The sequence below is a fragment of the Peromyscus eremicus genome, chromosome 9 (genome assembly GCF_949786415.1).
Source record: "Peromyscus eremicus chromosome 9, PerEre_H2_v1, whole genome shotgun sequence".
In the NCBI taxonomy this organism is placed as follows: Eukaryota; Metazoa; Chordata; class Mammalia; order Rodentia; family Cricetidae; genus Peromyscus; species Peromyscus eremicus.
Window position 1 is genome coordinate 66,027,809 of NC_081425.1, and position 21,043 is coordinate 66,048,851.

Consider the following 21,043-nt stretch of genomic DNA (forward strand, 5'->3'; position numbering starts at 1 on the left):
TTGGAATTCTGGTTTAATATCACAGGGATCAACTCTGTGCTAGGCAGGCCAGTGGCAAACTTCTTCTGTCTGCATACCCCAACAACATACACCCCAACCCCAAAGCTTAAGCAAGGCCATTGCCAGCTCATTTTTACCTGTCCCACTCTGCAGTGCCTGCCCTTCTGACAGGCCTAAAGCTGAGCTTGGGGGTCCTGTCCTGGGGCTCAGGGTGAACTTTTTCCTCCTCTGTGTCATATGGAAGAAAGGAGAGGGAAAGCACCACTGGTCCTGGAGACATGGGAGACAGAGCCCAGGTCACTGTAGATGGGCCTTCCTGGGCAGAGTGTCTCTGTCCCACAGCTTCACCATTAAGGTGACAGATAATTCAGGAAGGGCTGTTCTACATCTGGAATTAGTTTCCCTATCCTCTTCTGGAACCAGGGCCAACCTTCGTCTACCCTCCTAGCTCTATGTCCTTCTCCATCATGACTGCTCAGATGAGTCTAACAACTTCTGTGCTTTACAACCCTGCAGATCTGAGCACTTTCCTACCTCTTATTCCTCTACAACCAAAGCCATGTGTGGTTCCTCCCATTAGGGCCTCAGCCCTGTGGTGCCAGACCAGCTTAGGCCCTGGCAGAGAGGTACCTCTCAAATGTCCAGGCCAGAATTTGCATCACAGTGGGTCCATGGAAGCCAGGGCTTCCATCGTCTCTCTCCAGAACCCTGTACTCCACTCCCACATGCTCAGGCCTAGGGAAGCTCTTCCCAGTCATCTCAGTTCCTCCTGTGTGCTCAGCATCCACAGCTGCAGGGTCACTCAGCAGCAGTACCCCTCTGAGCATGTCCATCTCAGTCCCTGCTGGACTCTAGGGTAGGAGGCCATGACGGTCACATGGTCTATGTCAGTCTTGGACATCCACAAGGACAAAAGAACTAGAAATCTCTACTTTTTCATCAGTGTGCACTGAAGTGTATCAGGTTTGGGAATGACTTTAGTCTATTATCTTCTACTGGGAAACTATTTAGAGAAGCATTTTTTTTCAACTAGGAGAGAGGATAGTTCTTACAGAATAAAACAAATGAGAAGGCCTATTGTATTTATTTAAAGGTAACAGATACAGAGCCATTATGCAGATTTAAGTCATAAGAGATGTGCATATTCAGAAGTATGAATCATTAACAGAATTAAATGGGAATCAAGGAAAATAGAAAAACAATGCTGTGAAGGAATACCTCTAAATTTTACAATTTTGTGTTTACTGCGGCATCTGTAGGTCCTAAGACTATCTGTTAGTCTCATTTTTAGGAAGTTCTTGACGTGTGACAGTAGCCAGAAGATCTGCCTTTTTGTTAAATAAAAGTCTCCCTGTGTTGGACTCACATTGCTAAAAATATAAAATAAAATAATATAAAATAAAATAAAAATCCAAGCTGTCAGGCATGGTTGCTCATGTCTTAACCCAGCATTGGGAGGCAGAGACATGAAGATCTCTGAGTCCAAGGCCAGTCAAGGTTACAGAGAGAGACTCTGTATCAAAACAAACATAAAAAATGCTTCATTGAACTCAAATAAACCTAAAGCAACCTGGGCTTCAGGGGCCTCTCCTGTCAAACACTTAACAGATAACATGACTTATGGCTACAGCTTAGTGCCTCACTGTCCCAAATAACAGAGCATCACATTCTTCTGGGAGATGAAGTGAAATCTCCCTTTGGGTCAGGATACTTTCAAAGACATGATTTATATAGGCCCAGATGCAGGTGCCACACAGTTTCTGATAAAGAACTGGAAAACAAACTCGCCCTGGAGACATATAAGGACCTAGCTATTGGAGACAATGAGAACAAAGAAGAGTGCAGAATCAAGGGAATAATGTATGTTAGAAATCATACGGTCACATATGTGTTCAGTTTAGGTGTTACGTTTACTTTGAGGAGACGGTTCTATGGCTTAAATAACTTTGAAAACCATTATTATCAATCCTTTAGAGAGAAGATAGAAATAAATTTCTACCAAAAGGTAGTAACTGACCTGACAACCAGCATCAACTATGTTCGGATAGAGGCTGAACTGTGCCTAGGATTCTCTGGCCACCAAGGCTCAGGTGATCTCAATGTCATCTAATTTGTGGTCAGTAATTTGGTGCCATCCTACACAAAAGATTAGCCCATGCTCAGACCTCCCATGGAGAGAAACCCCTGAGCTCCTCCACAGCTGCATGGTGAAGGTGTTCAAAGCCACCTTGCTTAGCTTCCTGGAGTACACATTGGAATGGATTCAGAGGCAGGTAAATGCCTTAAACGTACACTGCTTCAGATTTCTCTGCTCTACAGAAGAATCTCTCAGCCCTTCCCATTTCAAAAGAGGTTACTCTGCTCCCCTAAAATCTCTGTACTGGGGATTCCAGACTGGGTACTAGTAAACAGCTGGCAGAGGGAAGCCTCCAGACTCAGGCCAGGTGGGAGTTTTCACTCTCCGTGGGGCCTGGGCTGCTATTCCGGGGCCGTTGCAGACCCCCGAGTTGTGCTTGGCTGAGGTGGGAGCATGCCAGGGCTATGGAGGCAGAGGCTTCCTTCGGCATGGGCTTTGCTCCTTCTGCCGTTCTTGCGAATGCTGATGCCCGCAGCCCCCGCACCCCACCGCGGGTCCTACAAGCCAGTGATCCTGGTGCACGGGCTCTTTGACAGTTCATACAGCTTCCGCCACCTGCTGGACTGTATCAATGAGACACACCCTGGGACTGTGGTGACAGTGCTAGGTCTCTTTGATGGCAGAGAGAGCTTGCGGCCCTTGTGGGAACAGGTGCAAGGGTTCCGAGAGGCTGTGGCCCCCATCATGGAAAAGGCCCCTGAAGGGGTGCATCTCATCTGCTACTCCAAGGGGGGCCTGGTGTGCCGAGCTTTGCTGTGCGTCATGGATGAGCACAATGTGGATTCTTTCATCTCCCTCTCTTCCCCACAGATGGGACAGTATGGAGACACAGACTATCTCAAGTGGCTGTTCCCTACATCCATGCGGTTTAACCTCTATCAGGTCTGCTATAGTCCTTGGGGCCAAGAATTTTCCATCTGCAACTACTGGCATGATCCTCACCATGACGACTTGTACCTCAATGCCAGCAGCTTCCTGGCCCTCATCAATGGGGAGAAAGACCATCCCAACGCCACTGTGTGGCGGAAGAACTTTCTCTGAGTGGGCCGCCTGGTGCTGACTGGGGGTCCTGATGATGGAGTCATCACTCCCTGGCAATCTAGCTTCTTTGGTTTCTATGACGCCAATGAGACGGTCTTGGACATGGAGAAGCAGCCGGTTTATCTGCGAGACTCCTTTGGGTTGAAGTCTCTCTTGGCCCGGGGGACCATAGTGAGGTGTCCGGTGGCTGGGACCTCTCATACCACCTGGCACTCCAATCGCACGCTCTATGATAATTGCGTTGAACCATGGCTCTCCTGAAGATGTCCTCAGGAATTCCCCAGCCCAGAGACCAAGTGGTGGCCTTGGGAAGCAGATGCCAGGCTCTGGCACGCCTGTGACCACCTCATCGCACCCACACTGCCCCGCCCCACCAGGGCTCCCTGAATCCTCCCCTCTGCTCCTCTGTGAATGACAAGTTCTGGTCCTCTACCTCATGTCCTCATCTGGGGACATCTCCGTGCGTTCCCTTTCTCCCAGGGCTGAGGTTGGGAAGTGAGCACCAGGTTTCTAACGGGCTTCATGCTGCTGCTCCTCCTCCGGGTCTGACTGTACCGGAGGAGAACCCAGCCCCTGCCCACCACAGGGGTCTCCTTCCAGGCCACTCAGGACATTTTTAGCTTCTGTTATCCCCGTGTTCCCTTTTTCTCAACTTCCCTGTCGCCAGCCTTCCCGCCAAGAGGGACGCCCGTAAGAGGGGTTCTGCGGTTCCCCTATGGGGATAGTTCCACATTTGAAGTGTCAGTGTTGGGGAATATCTGTGGCCTACAAGGCCCATCTCAGGTTTGGGGATCCCCCAGTCCCTATGATCAGTGTTGGGGTATCCACTGGGAGCCTGGTTCTTTGAGGCCCCAGACCCTCTTTTAACTACCCTTGAGCGGGTGTTCTCTGTATTTATAGAAATAAAGTTCCATTTCCTCAGTGGGAAAAAAAAATCTCTATACTGATTTTCTGCACCTGGGAAAGAAATGCTTCAACTCATCAAGACCCAACTTCTCTGCTCCTCCAGGCCATTGCAGTCCAGCAAGCCAGGGAGAGCTGTAAGACACCCCTGAAGGACACAGACCAGACGCAAGAACACAATGTCCTCGGGTTTGTGGTGGGGAACACATGCTGGTATACCTCCATTGTCCTGTCCGACTTCCTAAGTCTCCAGCACCACTTTCCATGGACTTAGAGAACACAGAGTTTCTGTTCTCTGTTTGTGTCCATTCCACCTTTCTTTCCATGGTGGTTTTAGTGAGGATGTCCCCCAGGCTCCTGTGTTTGAACACCTGGTCCCCAGCAGGTGATGCTATTGGGGATGTGAGGAAATATAGTCTTGGGGGAGGAAGACCTTTGCTGGGACAGGCTTTGAGGATTCAAAGACTCACACCACTCACAATTCTCTCTCTTTCTTTTGTATGTTCTGGTGTGTGTGTGTGTGTGTGTGTGTGTGTGTGTGTGTGTGTGTGTGTAATTACAGTAAATGATATGAGCCCTCAGCTCCCTGCTCCTGCAGCCATGCCTTCCACTTGATGCCACATTTGGACCCACATTCCCTAGTCTTTCTCCTGGAAGTTGCCTTGGTCATGATGTTTTATCACAGTAATAGAAAAGTAACTAATACACACACTTTTAAGCAACAGACATGTTTTACCTTGACAGAAAGGCAGGAATGGATTTATTTACCATATTTCTCAGGAGTAGTTGGCCTGAAGCATTGTGGGAGAGGCTGCAAAGCACACAGCCACAGCTGAATGACAACTCTCTGCAGGGTCAGGTTGCTACCCTACATGATGTAGTTCATCCTCTAAACTAGGAATGAAATTTTCATCTACGCCTACAATGCATGGTTTCCAAATCAAAGACATGTGCAGACAACTCCCCTCCTAGAAAGGACTGGACTCAAGGGTTCTGGTTTCTGAACCATGTGTGGTGTTTTTCACCTGTAATTCTGGGACTCCATGGGCAGGGATCAGTTGTTAGAGGTTTCAAACTCAGCCTCAGCCACGTAGTGTGATCCTGTCTGGAAAATGAGCTTCTCTCTGTTCGAATTGAGTTTGGATTGCCCAGAAGTTTTAGTTCCTGAGAAATGACTCAACATAAGCACTGGATTAATATATAGCTTGGTGATCTATTCTGATTTCAGGGAGATAGGGTTTACTGAAATGTCTCTCAAAGTTTAATGGCTCCTAATTAAATCTATCACAGACTTTTGTAGCGTGATAAAGGAAAGACCACTAAGACACCATTACAATCAAGTTTATGGTCACTGTAGCAGATAGAGAATCCTTGTAGCTTAAACACTTGAGGTCAGAGTCCCTTGAGAAGCTTTCCAGAGGTCCTTTAAGTCCCCCTCCTCATATGATGCCCCAGCTCATTTAGCCAATGACCCTACCACTTAATACCAAGGAGAGTGACATCCTGGGCTCACTGCTGTATGACACCAGGAAACCGTGTTGTGACAACCCAGCTAAGACCTTCCTATTGTAGTTTGCTCTCTCTACAGGAGAGGTAGAAAGTTTGCAATGGACCCAGATGTGTCCTGCTTCCCCACAGTGTCCTTAGAATGCTATTGTCTGCAAGCCATCATGAATAGCTACCTACAGAATTTCATACAATATCACCTTAGTAGCTGATGTGTTCCCTAGATAGAGAAAGATATGAATACATAGAATTCTTTTTGTCTCTCTGTGCTTTCCCAGCCAATACCAATATTTGCATGTTTTGTATAGCTAATTCATTTGAAATAACAGCTTTAAATTTTATATTCAGCCGGAGGGTCGTGGCACATGCCTTTAATCCCAGCACTCAGGAGACAAAGCCAGGTGGATCTCTGAGAGTTACAGGCCTCCCTGGTCTATAGAGCAGGTTCCCATACAGGCACCAAAACTACACAGAGAAACCTTGTCTCAAAAAACCAAAAAAAAAAAAAAAACCAAAAAAACAAACAAACAAAAAAAACCAACAAAACAAAACAAAACAATAAAAAAAACTTTTACATTAATCACGTATTTTCAGGCTTCAAAGTTATGTTACATGTTTGTCATGTAGAATGATTAAATCAAACTAGTATCAAACTAATTGACATTCACAAATTTAAATAGTTTTCATTTTTGTAGTGAGAACATAAATTTGTTTGACAGAAGTTTTTAAAAGCACAGTAAGTACAATGTATTACTAACATATTATGCAGCAGATTTCAAAAAGTAATTTCTCCCCCTCATTGAAGTTCTGTACTTTTACTTCAACAGCTTCCAGTTCTAATCTGCCCAGCCTCCATTAATCACTATTTTCTCTACTTCTACAAATTCTGTTGCTATAGATTTTAAACGCAGTGAGATCATTCATTATTTTTTCAACTGTCCCTAGCTTATTTAGCTTAGGATCATGTCTCAGTTTCACCTGTATCATTGTAAATGATAGAATTTCATCATATATTTAATTCTGGATAATGAGCTGGAGAGATGGCCCAGTGGTTTAGAGCACCTGTTGCTCCAGCAGAGAACTCAGGTTCAATTCCCAGCATGCACATGATTTCTCATAAACATCCCAACTCCAGGTCCAGGGCATCCGTTGCCCTATTTTAACCTCCATGGGCACCACACACACACACACACACACACACACACACACACACACACACACACCTGTTCTTAGAGAAGGGCAGCCTGTCTCACCTCCCAGAGCTAATCTCACACAGCTCTAACTGTGGTGATATTTTAATTGTGCTGAAATGTGATTTTATTTGTATGTTAATAAATAAAGTTTGCCTGGAGATTAGAGGTCATTAGTGAGCCAGGAATAGAAGTCTGGTGGTGGTAGCCCATGCCCTTAATCTGATCACATGGCAGGCAGAGTCTCTGTGTGGTCAAGGACACAGCCAAGCATGGTGACCCTTGAGTCTTTAATCCCAGTACCAACCATAGAGACCAGGATGTCTGTATAGACAGGCAGTGACGAGGAAGTCATGTGCCTGGCTTAGAGCCAATGAGGAGGCAGAATAGGAAAGCAATAAAACTCAAGACACACAGGAAGGTCTCTCTCTCTCAGGGGAAGGATGGCAGCGAGTGGTAAGATAAGGTGGTCTTGGCTCTTCACTAGTGCTCGGATCTCTTGGGCTTTTAACTCTGTATTTGACTCTGTGTTTCTTATTTAATAAGACCATTTAGAATTTCATCTACTTCTAACCAGCTTGTGCTCTAAGCTCAGATCCTCAGTTCACTCAAGTTATTATCAGCCTTTTCCAGGGCTGGATCCCTGTCTCTCTCAACACTAGATCTACCCAACTAAATAATCATTTAAGATCTTATCTAGTTCCTTGTTGATCTATGGAGAATCTTATGCTACACTGTAGAAAATACCAGCGGAGCCATCGGCAGGGAAGCCAGTGCTGATCTAATCTTACTAATTAATTCAAACCTGAAGCTTTTGCTTAGAGATAAATGCCAATATTCAATAAATAGGTAACCTATACATGTCATTGTGATGGTTTATTATACTTAACTGTGTATAACAGTAAGACATGATCATTGGTAACAGGGCAAACACTTGCTTTTGAGATTTCTCTGTGATGCCCTAGCAGTTTGGGAGAGTCAGAGTTAGTTAAGATTAATTCACCAGACTATCCAACAGAGGGTTCCACAGTATGATCAGAAGTCCTAGAAGTTAATAAGATGATGTACAGAAATTCTCCTGGTCAAATATGGCACAGTATCAACTCTAAATAACTACTGTATAACTTTGTCTGTGTATTTGTACTGATAAAATTGTGTTATGGTAATGTGGGTGTCAGTATTATTTTTTTAAAAAAGAAAAGAAAGAAAAAAAGACCAAAGAAATTAAAGAGTGTAGTGCCCGCTCTACCACCAGTTCACCATGTCTGAGCGAGGGGCTGCGGATTAAAAACAGAGACAAAACAGTGGGTCGTTCCTCTCAGTAGAATGCCAAAATGCTGTTTATTGTAGGAGGGAAGAGGCCTTAACTACAGGCTTACAGCACAGTGGGACAACCCCAGACGGCAGTAGTTTATGACAGATGTTTTACACACTTGCATCCTAGCTGTTTACACCAAAAGCAGGATGCACAAACAAGGAACCTCTGGTAAGCTGTTTTAGGAGGAAGGAAAGCGGCAGGAATTAGCAGAGGGAGGACATCTGATCAAGGTCAGCAAGCAAGGCAACAGCTACTCAAGAAACCAGGGACAGGGCCCAACAAAAGAGATCTTATGAGAATGGAAAAAAATGTAAAATGTAAGAAAGGACACACTTTTTGCTCAGTGCAGTCACACTGGACTTCACAGGGTCTCAGGCCCTCCTCAGCCACAGCCTAAACATCCTCTTTTCTTGGTCTTTATTCCCACTTAGCTCATAGGGTGTCAATGGTGACAGTGTCATTTTGACCCAAACCAGAACACTTTCTTAACTACTGAAGCCAATCAGCAAAGAGGTGCACTATTTTACAATGCCTGTGAGGTCACTGCGCACTTAAACTCCTTCATCCCTTCAAGGATTGTGTCTACTCTGCCCTCCTCCAACCTGAGCATCATCCTGGGAAGATGCCACCAGTCCTGATTCTCCTGACCCTTCTTCTGATGCTTGGTGCTGGTGGAGGTGAGTGAACACCCCTGTCCCAGAGGTGACATCCCATAACACCTCTCAGATTCTTTGCTCAGCTTAGTCAGGAATTGTCCTGCACTGAACCAGGAGATGTCTGAACCTCAGGTCCCATATCAAATCCAGACCTGGAAATCTGTCACTGGCTAGATTGTCAACAAGGTCTGAAGAAGGGAGGTGTCCTCAGAAGACTTGCTGGGCATTAGCTTTTCCCTGCTCTTCTTCCTCACCTGGAGAGTTGATAATCCCTAAAAAGAGAAGCAGCAGAGAATGAAAAGAAACTAAAAAGTACATCATAGCCTTCCTTGAGCCCAGGGCATGGGCAGCTTTAATGACCAGCCTGCAATGGGGTAAGGACATCAGCTCAAGAATATTAGCATCATTTAGTAACCTCCACCTTCAGCCTGCTGAAGAAGGAGGACCAGGATGACAAGATGCCTGCATTGTACACTCCACTAGCTTTGCAGTCTTGTTTTGGTTGGCCTCTCTAATTCTTTATGCAGGTCCCCAGCTATTCCCACCTTTGTCAGAACCCTACTCCTATGTCCCCTTGCCCCTGAATCCCATGAGCTCTGAATTACCAGCACTTTAAGTGGAAGTCACTCATCCATACAACCAAAGCATTTACTGAGAACACAAGATGTATTGGCCACCAGAATAGGAGAATTTTAGAAACCTCCTCTCCATAGAATTTGGGGTTGAAAGTGACAAACTGGTACAAATCAAGACATTGGAGGTGTCACGGAGACTCACTAACACAGAAAGACTAACAGTGAGACTCTCAGGATCCTCTTGGCTTCTGTTATCAGGAAGATAGAGCTGGTCCCTCCATGTATTTGTAAAGGAGGGGCTGGAGGACAAGTACCACCCACCCCTTCTCAGAATAGGGTTCTGAGGCTAAAAACTCCACAAAGATTATTCTATGTGTAGGGAATTCTGTCCACCACAGGCTTGGGGAACTGTACATCTCACCCCTCACCTCTCCCTAGATCTTCCCTTCTGACCACATCTGCTGCTCCCAGACACCCCATATTCTATCTTTTCCTTTCAGAGGAGATCATCGGGGGACATGAGGTCAAGCCCCACTCCCGCCCCTACATGACATTTATTAAGTATGTGGATGACAATGGGTATAGGAAATACTGCGGAGGCTTCCTGGTACGAGACAACTTCGTGCTGACAGCCGCTCACTGCCTGGGAAGGTGAGGAGAAGCAGCTAGCCCGTGTTTTCTGAGACCCCAACAGGTGTTTCTGTTCTCTACTTGTGGATGCTCCTGAGAGTACACCAGAGGGCAGGACTGTGAAAATGGAAGTCTGAAAACAGGGACACTGAGGTCAAAGGGTGAGAGGTCAGAGCCAGCAGCACCCTTGAGGAGAAAGCAGCTGCACTGGCCAGACTAAAGCAGTGGCTGAGGTTGAAAGGACACATTGAGAGTCAGTGCAAACTTTGGAATATTTTCTAGAAGCAAGAGGCAGCCTCCAGGACTCTAAAGTTCTTGAGAAGCAGAGTAGCAGGTCAAACCCTGAGGCCCTTCAGTCTCCACAAGTCCCCTCAGCTAGAGCCCCTCCCTGCCTCTTACACCTCCTGGACTGTGTCCTCTCTCACTCTACATCTCTCATCTCCACTCTGCTCTCTACAGCTCAATGACAGTCATTCTTGGGGCCCACAACATCAAGGCACAGGAGGATACCCAGCAGATCATCCCTGTGGCAAAAGCCATTTCCCACCCAGACTACAATCCTAGTGACCACTCCAATGACATCATGCTCTTAAAGGTGAGACCTGCCACCTTCCCCATCCACACACACCTCCACCCACACCTCACCCACCGCTGGTGCCTCTGCTCTGCTTGATGCACGGCTTGCCCCTCCCCTCCTGCTCTCATCCTGCTCCTTCCCTCCCTGCCATCCTGGTTGTCAAAGTGTCCCAGGTCAGCAGGCTCCTGGCTAAGCTGGTCTCTCCTGCCTCTTCCCTATCAGCTGCAGAGGAAGGCCATTAGAACGAAAGCTGTGAGCCCGCTCAAGCTACCCAGGGCCAATGCCCAGTTGAAGCCAGGGTATGTGTGTCGCCTGCCTGGCTGGGGGAGAAAGTCTCTCCATGCCACTAAAGGAACGGATCTCCTGCAAGAGGCAGAATTTACCATACAGGATGACCAGAAATGCAAACACCTCTTCCACAACTACATCAAGACTAAAGAGATTTGTGCTGGAGACCCAAAGGAAATACAGGCTGTTTTCAAGGTGGAAATCAAGCAATTAACATGCAAAATGCAGGGAGAGAGGAACCTGTGTGTGTGTGTGGGGGGGGAGGGTCCTGGGTGTGAGATTGGCCAAAACCTCAAGCCCCAAATAAGAGCAGAGACATCCCAAAAGTTCAGCTTTGAGTCCCTCCGTGGGTTAGCAAGAGTGGAAGGTGGGAAACATTCACCATCCCAAAGCACCATAAATTATCCCAGAGTGTCCCTGAGGACTTCAGGGAGAGTCTTGGATTGAGCTAGAAGGAAAAGTCAGGCCTCCCTGGAGCCCACATCCTGAGGGAGTTTGAAAACCGGTCCTGGACCCGATCTAACAGTTAACCTTCCCAGGAGGAGGTACAGACAGCAGAGCCAAGGGAACCAGACTCAGTTCTTCCTTTCTCTGCCCACAGGGTGACTCTGGGGGACCCCTTGTGTGTGACAACACAGCTTATGGAGTTTTATCCTGTGGAGGAGACGAGACCATCGCTCCAGGAATCTTCACTAAGGTCGTGTCCTTCCTGCCGTGGATAAGAAGCAGCATGAAGCCTTCTAACAGGTGCTAAGCCAGCTGTTCCTACCAGCTTGTCTGGACACAGGCCAGAACCACATGGAGTGGGCAGCAAAGGTGAAAACTCACAATAAATTGATCTCCTCGGTGAATACAGCTGACGTCCTTTATTGTTTGAGCGTCTCTGAGGTGCACCTCGGTGGTCCAGGCAGACTCTCTTGTCAGTTCTGGGCTTTTCTTCCTCCTTCTTCACCAGCCCCTCCCCCATCTGGACCTTCAGGCTAGACAATTCCACATATTCATCACCCCATACACGGTGGGGTTAGTGAGTTGTTTGTTTTTATTTACTTTTTTATTTATTTTTTTTTTACCTTTTTAGAGCATTATTAGAGGAGAGAGAGAGAGAGAGAGAGAGAGAGAGAGAGAGAGAGAGATAGGGACAGAGACAGACATAGAGACAGAGAAAGAGAGACAGAGAGACCACACAGGAGGAAAGCACAGAGAGAATACGGAGAGAGCTGCTTTTACTTTTGAGGTAGGATCTCACTATACAGCTCTGGCTGGCCTGGACTTTACAGAGATCTGCTGCATGTGCTTCCCAAGGGATGAGATTAAAGGGGTGTGCCACGATATCCAACTACATGCATATTTAATACCCTGCTCTTCAAGGTTGGTTTTCTTACAACACAATCAGGAGTCTATACTCAGTCATTCCTTTTCATACTTAGCCCTCCACAAAAGAACCTCCTCAGGACCAGGAAATCCCTACCATTTCTAAACCACCTTCATCAAGATAATTGAATAAGGCATTGGGGTGAAAGGAGATTGGACTCTGGGAATTTAGAAGGCCTTAGGAATCAGTTTCCTATTTCTAGGACCTCTCATCTCTCTAGCAGGTCTGGTGACTCTCATCAACTGAACTGTCTGTAGTCTGGAAGGCTGAGACATCCCTCTGGTGGCCACAGGCTCACCTGGGTGCCATTTCCCCACCCAGCACAGATCTCAGGCAACTTCTGTCCCCCTTGCTGGCCTTCCAGTGTTTTCCACATGACTTCCTCTAGCCACCTGTGCCAGCCCCACCTCCTCAGTCCTGATTTAAACCAGCCTTTTACTCATTCATAAGTTCCAAACACTTGGAATCTCCTCTACCTCTTAGTCCAGTTAGACTTAGCCTGCCAGTCACCTGATGCTCACCCCTCCCACCTAGTCCAAGCTCAGCCCTGTTCCAACCCAAGTCTTCCAAGGAGAGGCTCAGCCATGACCTCCAGTCACTCAACAGCCCTGGCTCAGTTTGGAAACTCTGCTTCCCCCTGCTGGCAACATGAATTATAGCAGTTTATGAACCAGAGGGATCCAAGGGATGCTAGGCTGGAAGTCTCTTTCTGACATCATCAACCAACATTTGTAGATCCTGGTTTTCTATCAGGTACACAGTAGACTCCTTCTTCACCCTCATTCTCTCGTTTCACTAGACAGGTCAGTGTGGCACAAATGGATCTATATTTGGAATTCACACACAAAAAGGAATGTTTTAAAAATAATTCAATTCTCCATATTCATGTTATTCTTTTTTGTTTGTTTGTTTGTTTGTTTTTTGTTTTTGTTTTTGTTTTTCGAGACAGGGTTTCCCTGTGTAGCTTTGCACCTTTCCTGGAACTCACTTGGTAGCCCAGGCTGGCCTCGAACTCACAGAGATCCGCCTGGCTCTGCCTCCCGAGTGCTGGAGTTGAAGGCGTGCGCCACCACCGCACGGCTATATTCTTATAGTGACATGGGTATAATCTTCTTTGGTTCAGAAAAGCAGTGTATGGAATTGGAAGAAAGTTGGAAACCTTCCAGTGCTGTGGTCTTCATTGTACCTCATGTGGAGCCCTCATGAAAGAGGTGGGCAGGAGAAAGGCAAGCAGAGTGGCTGTAGCCTGCTTCACATTCAAACCACAGACCTGGCCTGTTGTTTGAATTTCTAAAGGTCTCATAATAAAATAAAAAAAGGAGCCAGATATTTGGGTAAATACTGAAAATTCAGAGAGACAGACAAACAAGCCACTGCCACATCTCAACTCACCAATTCCAAGAATCCTGTTTGAAAGCCTATGAGTCCTCAGCTGAAAAAGCTCTCACCACACTGGCCACTCCACCTGAAGTAGCAGACGTTTCATTGTGACCCATGTGACCCTATTTAAGTCCCTAGAACAGCAGCACTAGTGAACTGTACTTTTGTATGTACTTCTCACATACATCCTGCTCACAATTTCCTCTCCATCCACCCCTCCCTGTCTGCCCCACCTCCTGCCTCCCCCAGATCCACTTGTCCTCTACTTCACTTCAGAAAAGAGCAGTCACCCCAGGGAGATCAACCTAATATGGCTTAACAGATACATTAAGACTAGGCACAAACCCTCATATCAAGGCTGGAGGAAGCAACCCAGAAGGAGGAAAAGGGTCCCAAGAGCAGGCAAACCAGTCAGAGATAATCCTACTCCCACTGTTAGGAATCTCACAAAAACTCCAAGCTAAACAACCACAGTATGAATGTGGAGGATCTAGTGCAAACCCATGCTGCCTCCTTGATTGTCATTTCAATCTCTGTGAGCCACTATGAGGCCTGCTATGTTGGTTCTTTTGGCCATTGTGGTAGTTTGAATGTAATTGGCTCCCATAATTTCATAGGGAGTGGCACTATTAGAAAGTGTGGCTTTGTTGAAGTGGGTATGGGCTTGTTGGAGGAAGTGTGTCACTGTGGGAGCAGGCTTTGAGGATCCTATGCTAAGAATACTGTTCAGTGAGTCAGTCAACTTCCCATTGCCTGCATGATACAACACTCTCAGCTCCAGCATCTCATCTGCCTCCATGTCCCCACGCTCCTAGTATGATAATGGACTGAACCTCTGAAACTGTTAAGTAAGCCACGCCAATTTAATGTTTTCTTTAGAAGAGTAGCCATGGTCATGGTGTCTCTTCACAGCAATAGAAACCCTAACTAAGACAAGCATGTTCTTCTAGTGTCCTTGAACCCTCTGGCTCTTATATCCTTTCATCCCCTTTCTGCATGGTTCCTGGAACTCGGCCTTATGTTTGGGTGTGAGTTTCTGCATCTGTTCATATCAGCCACTAGAGGAGCCTCTCTGATGATGAATGGGCTAGACACCAATCTGTGAGCATAGCAGAATATCATTAGGAACCATTTCATTTGAGGGAGACCAGCTCCCTCTTATTCCCCCAGGGTACTCTTGAGCAGGGAGAAATGAGGAATATGTAGATAGATGTATAGAGGAGAGAGGCAGAGAGAAAACACAGGCTAGCTTAGGGAGGGCCTGGGTCCTTACCCACCAGCTCCTTCTGTCTCTACTACAGGGCTTTTAAAGGAATGTCAAGGGGTGGAGCAAAAGACCTCCCCACAGCACAGCCAAGGGTAGACCTTTCCAGGCACCTGGTGGCCAGGAATGTAGTCCAGACATCCCTTAATGCAGCCCTGCTGTGTAAAGCAAACTCAGATCTCACTAGGAAGCTTTTGTGGGCCCCAACATTCGCTGACTTTTGTTGTTGTTGTTGTTGTTTTTTTGTTTTTGCCAGTCATGTTTGTTTCTACCCTAGGTCTCTGGGCCATCAAGCCTCTGGTTCTTGGCCATCTAGCCATGGGCCGCAAGTGGACCAGTCATTGGCTGGCCACTCATACATGTTCTGCTCCACCATTATTCCAACACATGTTGCAGGCAGGACAAATTATAGGTAGAAGGTTTTGTGACTGGGTTGTGGTCCCAATCCCAGGACTGGAAGACTTGACTGGATACAGTAGATGGGCAGTTCAGGCCCTGCATCTCCCAAGACACCTCCTCTAGCATCACCCTCATAGATTCTAGGGACTTTCTACTACACTAGGTTTCCACATCGCCCCAAATTCCAGTCATCTCTCCCAGTCTCCTCTCCCTCCAACCCCCTCACCTGATTGATCTCTCCACTTCCCATCCCAACCCGACCCCAGTCCATCCTCAAACTCCATTCTATCTTGCAGCAGGCTTTTTCCTTTGGGGCCACCAACCAACGCCCAGATCAATACATAGAGACTTCTTGTTATTATGAATGCTCAGTTTAGCTTAGACTCATTTCTGGCTAGCTCTTTTAACTTAAATTAACCTGTTTCTCTGTATTTACCTTTTGCCTTGGTGCTTTTTACATTTTCTTTCTGTGTGTCCTACTTGTCCTGCTGTTTCTGTCTGTCTGGAAGCTGCCTGGCTTCTGGCTCTGGGAATGTCCCCCTCTACCTCCCCATTCTTTTCTCCTTCTTCCCCTGTTCCTTCCTCTCAAGATTCCTCCTATTCATTCTCTCTGCCCACCAGCCCTGCCTTGCCCTCTCCTGCTTGGCTAATGGCCATTCATCTCCTTATTAGACCAATCAAGTGCCTTAGGCAGGCAAGGTGCAACAGCAACACCTCCTTAAATCGTTAAACAAATGCAGCATAAACAAATGCCACACATCTTTACACAGTTAAATATTTCACAACCCTACCTCCCTTTCACAGGGAGATCCAAGTGGCTGCCTAAACCCTCCTTGTTGATTATCCTCTCTAGGTCTGTGGATTGTAGCATGATTATCCTTTACTTAACATCCTATATCCACTTATAAATGAATACATACCATGTTTGTGTTTCTGGGTCTGGGTTACTTTACTTAGGATGATTTTTTTCTACTTTCATCCATTTTCCTACAAATTTTATGATGTCTTGTTTTTTAACACCTGAGTAGTACTCCATTGTGCACTGTACCACATTTTCTTTATCCAGTATTCTGTTGAGGGACATCTAGGTTGTTTAGAGTTTCTGGCTATTATTCGGGGAAAAAAAAGCTACTATGAACATAGTTGAGCAAGTGTCCTTATGGTAGGATAGAGCGTCCTGTGTCTATATACCACCAGGAGTGGTATAGTTTGGTCTTCAGGTAGATCAATTCCCAATTTTCTGAGGAATTGCCATATTGACTTCCATAGTGGCTGTACAAGTTGCACACCTTGCTGAACATCCTAGCCAGCCTGAGCTGTCACCTGTGTTATTGATGTTAGCTATTCTGACAGTCGTAAGATAGAATCTCAAAGCAGTTTTGGTTTGCATTTACCTGATAGCTAAGGATGTTGAATACTTCTTTTAGTGTTTCTCAAACAACTGATTCCTCTATTGAAAACTCTCTGTTTAGATTTGTACTACATTTTTTAGTTGGATGATTTGATTAGTTGGTGACTATTTTCTTGATTTCTTTATATATATTGAATATTAACCTTCTGTCATATGTGGAGTTGGTGAAAATCTTTTCCCATGCTGTAGGCTGCCATTTTTCCAACTGACTTCGTCCTTTGCCTTACAGAAGCTTTTCAGTTTCATGGGGTCCCATTTACTAATTGTTGATTTTAGTACCTGTGCTATGGGGGTCTGTTCAGGAAGTTTTCTCTTGTGCTGATGCATTCAAGGCTATTCTCCACTTTCTCTTCTATCAGGTTCAGTGTATCTGGTTATAGGTTGATGTCATTGATCCACTTGGATTTGAGATTTGTGCAGGTGTTTAATATGGATATATTTGCTTTCTTCTACATGAAACATCCAATGAGACAAGCACCATTGTTGAAGATGTTGTCTTTTTTCCACTGTGTATTTCTGGCTTCTTTATTAAAAAATTCAGGTGTCCATAGGTGTAGATTAATATAAATTGGTTAATCTAAGTTATAAGAGCTAGCTGGGAACAAACCTAAGCTAAAGGCCAAGCTTTCATAATTATTATAAGTCTCAGTGTCATTATTGGAGAGCTGGTGGTCCTAAAAGAAAGTCTGACAACATTTCAGAAAGAAATAAACCATATGCCCTCTCACATGTGGGATACAGACAATAATATAGCACATGAGCAAAGAAATGCACATGAGAGTACAATATAACATGAAGAAAGAGAACAAGAAAGCTAAAAATGTCGAAGCATGAACACAGATGATGGACATGAATTATGAGAGAATATATTAAACTAATTGGTTTCTGTCATACATATGCTTTTTTGGGTCTTGGGGATGGGTGGATAATCACAAAAATGTATTCAGTACTGAAAGTATAACATTTAATGTGAATTCTACAACTTCCATTCCGAATGCCAATTCTAACTGTCTAGAAGAAAATTCACTGAGTACTATAGACTTTGTGTCTGGTTAATTTTGGTGTGTGTTTTTATTTATTTAAAGGTTTTCTTAATGGTAAAGTTCATGGGTGGGGAAGTGGGTGGGTCTTGGAGGTGAATGAGAGGGGTAACCATGATCAGAATATTTTGTATGAAAAGAAAATTTATCTTCAATTAAAAAAAAACTTTTAAAAGAGGTAAATGACAGAAGCCACTGAATTTGTATAGACTAGTTCAGGGTGTCCAACAGGTGGCCTGAGGGCTGAGTGTGGTCCAGAATTAATGTAAATACAGGACAATATGAAACTATAAGCTCACTAAAAACGTTCTTCGATATTTCCCTCTCTCTCTCTCTCTCTCTCTCTCTCTCTCTCTCTCTCTCTCTCTGTGTGTGTGTGTGTGTGTGTGTGTGTGTGTGTGTAACCATATTGTATGGCTCTTGAGCATGAAGTTTGTAGACGACAAAATGTTCCAATGCCGTGTAAAATGAATGAGTGCTCTTGCTATTGTTAAACAGGCATGACTTCAGTGTGATGCTTCCAGTGTTTCATGTTTCAACTGCAGACAGTCAAACTGGCACCATCATATTTTCACGTGCTCCTGGGGACTTAGTAAATGAAACATAGAGGTTATCCATGATATTTTAATCTACATTACAGACAATGGGTGATTAATGGTATTTAGAAAGCAAGTAAGCATTCCTTCTTGATGATTAAGAACACACACACTTCAGCCATGCTTCACACACCATCACCAAGCCACCATGATTTACAATCAGCTGTCACAATCCACAGCTGAGATGTAGAAATACTCAAGCCTTGCTTTCTATTTTCTTGTCAATTTTCATAGTAAAAATAAATACAGTTCCTCATCTATTATTATTTTTAATTGTAGCATGCCTTCTATACCATCATAGAAGAAAATACAGCTCAACGAAGAGAGAAGATCGCTCAGTGAAAAATGGGCAGACAGCTACTTTTCTGTCAGGTAAATACAAGGCTCTGTTCTATAGCAGGAATCTCAAAAAGTTCTTATTAATAAAATCAAACCTGTGGCCAGTTATTGGGGTGAATGCTGGAAGGTCAGAGAAGCAGAACAAGTCACAGCTAACCTCACATGGCCAACTTCTCAGCTGGTCTTGTTTCCTCAGACTGGAAGCTTCTGTGTCCTCATCCCAATGGCTCTCAGCTGAACTGTGCTGCTCAAAACCTAAAAGCTTAACCAGGCCAAAAGCTTAACCAGCCAAATGCTTCTAGTTTCTGGCCCTCCACACCTTATATACCTTTCTGCTTTCTACCATCACTCCCTGGGATTAAAGGCTCGCTTTCTGGGGTTAAAGGCGTGAGTCACCATGCTTGGCTGTATCCCTGAACAGATGGATTTCTGCCTCTAGAATGCTAAGATTAAAGGTGTGTGCTACCACTGCCTATCCTAAGTATCTAGTGGCTTTTCTGTTCTCTGACCCCAGATAAGTTTATTAGGGTACACAATATTTTGGGGGAACACAATACCACCACACTGTTCAACTTTTGGGAATTGGTGAGTGTTCGCAAAGGTGGTCACAGAAGAGGCATCAGATGCAAACCATGCTGCCAATCAGAGCAGCTGTCAAGGATTGTGAGCCAAGGACAAAGTAGTGGAACTGCAAAGGGAAGTCTGCTCAACAACAGAAACACTGAAGTCTCAGTTTGGGGTGCTGAGATGTGGCTCAGTGGATAAGAGCATTCAAGCCAGAGCTACACAGAGAAACCCTGGCTCAAACATATATAAATAAATAAAATAAAAAACAAATAAAAAGAAAAATAGAGGACCTTATATAATTAAGAAGAGATAGTGCAATTACCAGATTAATCTCCTGCTTAATGATGTGTCTTTGCAGAGGACATCAAGAATATTTATGCACAGAGAAAAAGATCTCAGTGGGAATTAGAAGGGGATGAGAGGAGCAATCTTGGGCAAAATGACCAAAATACATTGACTACATGTATAAAATTATCAAAAAAGAAAAACTAAGTTCTAAAAGGAAATTTAATGCAAAATCATTTTTAAAATGGGTAACATCATATAAATCATCATCAGGACTGAATTTCGTAAGGGACAAAGGAGTAAATCATCCCCAATGCCAGGAATTCCTAAAACGTGGTCATGCTAACTAGGATAACATCATTTCCATTTCAGAAGTAGGATGGCCATGTTGAGGACATTATCAAGTTACTTCCTGTGTCATAAACAATATTAATCCAGAACTTGAGAATGAAAACTCAATTACAGATTGATCTTTTAGTGGATTTGACTGTTCATTTAGTCTTTAATGGGGAAACCCACCCGTCAACACCATGTTTCATATCCTAAGTGCTCCAGGTGAAGGTGGAGTTATGGTGAGCACAAATTAAGGCAAATAATTGTATGTATTTCAACACAGCTGAGTACAGCTCTCTGAACAGTGATGTCACCTTCTGTTACATTGACAGGAGAATTTAAAAACAGAGTTCAAGATTTTCAGAAATAATGTCACTATTTGGTAGAATCACAAGTCCGTTTTCGTCAGCATATATGTTACCTGCCAACTTTACACTAGAGTGCCTAGAACCACAATACTTCATTCAATGTAAAAATATTGTTGATCATGTCCTTTCTTGATCTTTATGGGCCTTATATAGGTCCTTCTCAGAGGTGAGTGTCCACACTTCGCAATCTCACTATGTGCAAACTATCACTTTTTCATATCACCTACATTTGTGGGTCACAAGTTTCAAGAATTGAGAACAGAGCGGGACTGGGAAGATGGCTCAGAAGACTTAATGGTAGAGACTGCTCTTGCAGAGGACCCAAGTTCAATTCTAAGTACCCATGTTGAATAGCTCATAAATACCTGTAACTCAGCTCCTCCAGCCTCCAAGGGCACCTGTACTCATGAGCACACACACAAACCCAAACACAGGCACATACACATAATCAAAAGTTAAAAATCCTTGATATAAATGTCTTCTAGATATGACAAGGGATGAAATCTCAAACATATGGCTACTTAAACAAGACCTGAACAACGACAACAGCAATTGACCTTGCAAAGTGCATGGGGAATTGCAAGGGGCCCCATCCCAAGAACAAGAGCAACAGGCAATCACAAACTACTGAGAAGGGGAGAGCGAGTCTTCTCCAAAGATGAACCCCCTTAATGGTTATCTAATCCCAAGTGGTCAGACCTAAAAGAAACATGTGTTCAAGCAATACTAAACCTACTCTGTAAGCTGATTTCTATTTTCATCTCCACTTATGTTGAGAGAGAGGAATAGAAAAAATGATCACTAAAGAATAAGAAAACTTGAATCTGAAGGGGATGGAGGAATCTGGGAGGATTTAGAGGGATAATGG

General features: G+C 44.7%; 2 protein-coding genes across 2 annotated transcripts; both read left to right on the forward strand.

Moving 5' to 3' along the window:
- Positions 1 to 2,530: 2,530 nt before the first annotated feature.
- LOC131919971 (lysosomal thioesterase PPT2-like) lies at positions 2,531 to 3,514 on the forward strand. The gene is given in 1 exon segment (XM_059274393.1): positions 2,531 to 3,514. A coding segment is annotated over 1 exon segment (909 nt). The 3' UTR covers positions 3,440 to 3,514.
- A 5,203-nt stretch (positions 3,515 to 8,717) lies between these two features.
- On the forward strand, positions 8,718 to 11,575 carry LOC131918969 (granzyme G-like). The gene is made up of 5 exons (XM_059273076.1): positions 8,718 to 8,772; positions 9,827 to 9,977; positions 10,416 to 10,551; positions 10,756 to 11,016; positions 11,423 to 11,575. Exons 1-5 carry the CDS (start codon positions 8,718 to 8,720, stop codon positions 11,573 to 11,575), a joined length of 756 nt encoding a protein of 251 aa, XP_059129059.1.
- The last annotated feature ends 9,468 nt before the right edge of the window (positions 11,576 to 21,043 follow it).

Bases quoted from the DNA above. Each gene is read 5' to 3' on its own strand.
- LOC131918969 (XM_059273076.1), top strand. From the start codon at position 8,718: ATGCCACCAGTCCTGATTCTCCTGACCCTTCTTCTGATGCTTGGTGCT. The intron at 8,773-9,826 runs GTGAGTGAACAC...TTTTCCTTTCAG, and splicing joins GATGCTTGGTGCTGGTGGAG to AGGAGATCATCGGGGGACAT. The intron at 10,552-10,755 runs GTGAGACCTGCC...CTTCCCTATCAG, and splicing joins ATGACATCATGCTCTTAAAG to CTGCAGAGGAAGGCCATTAG.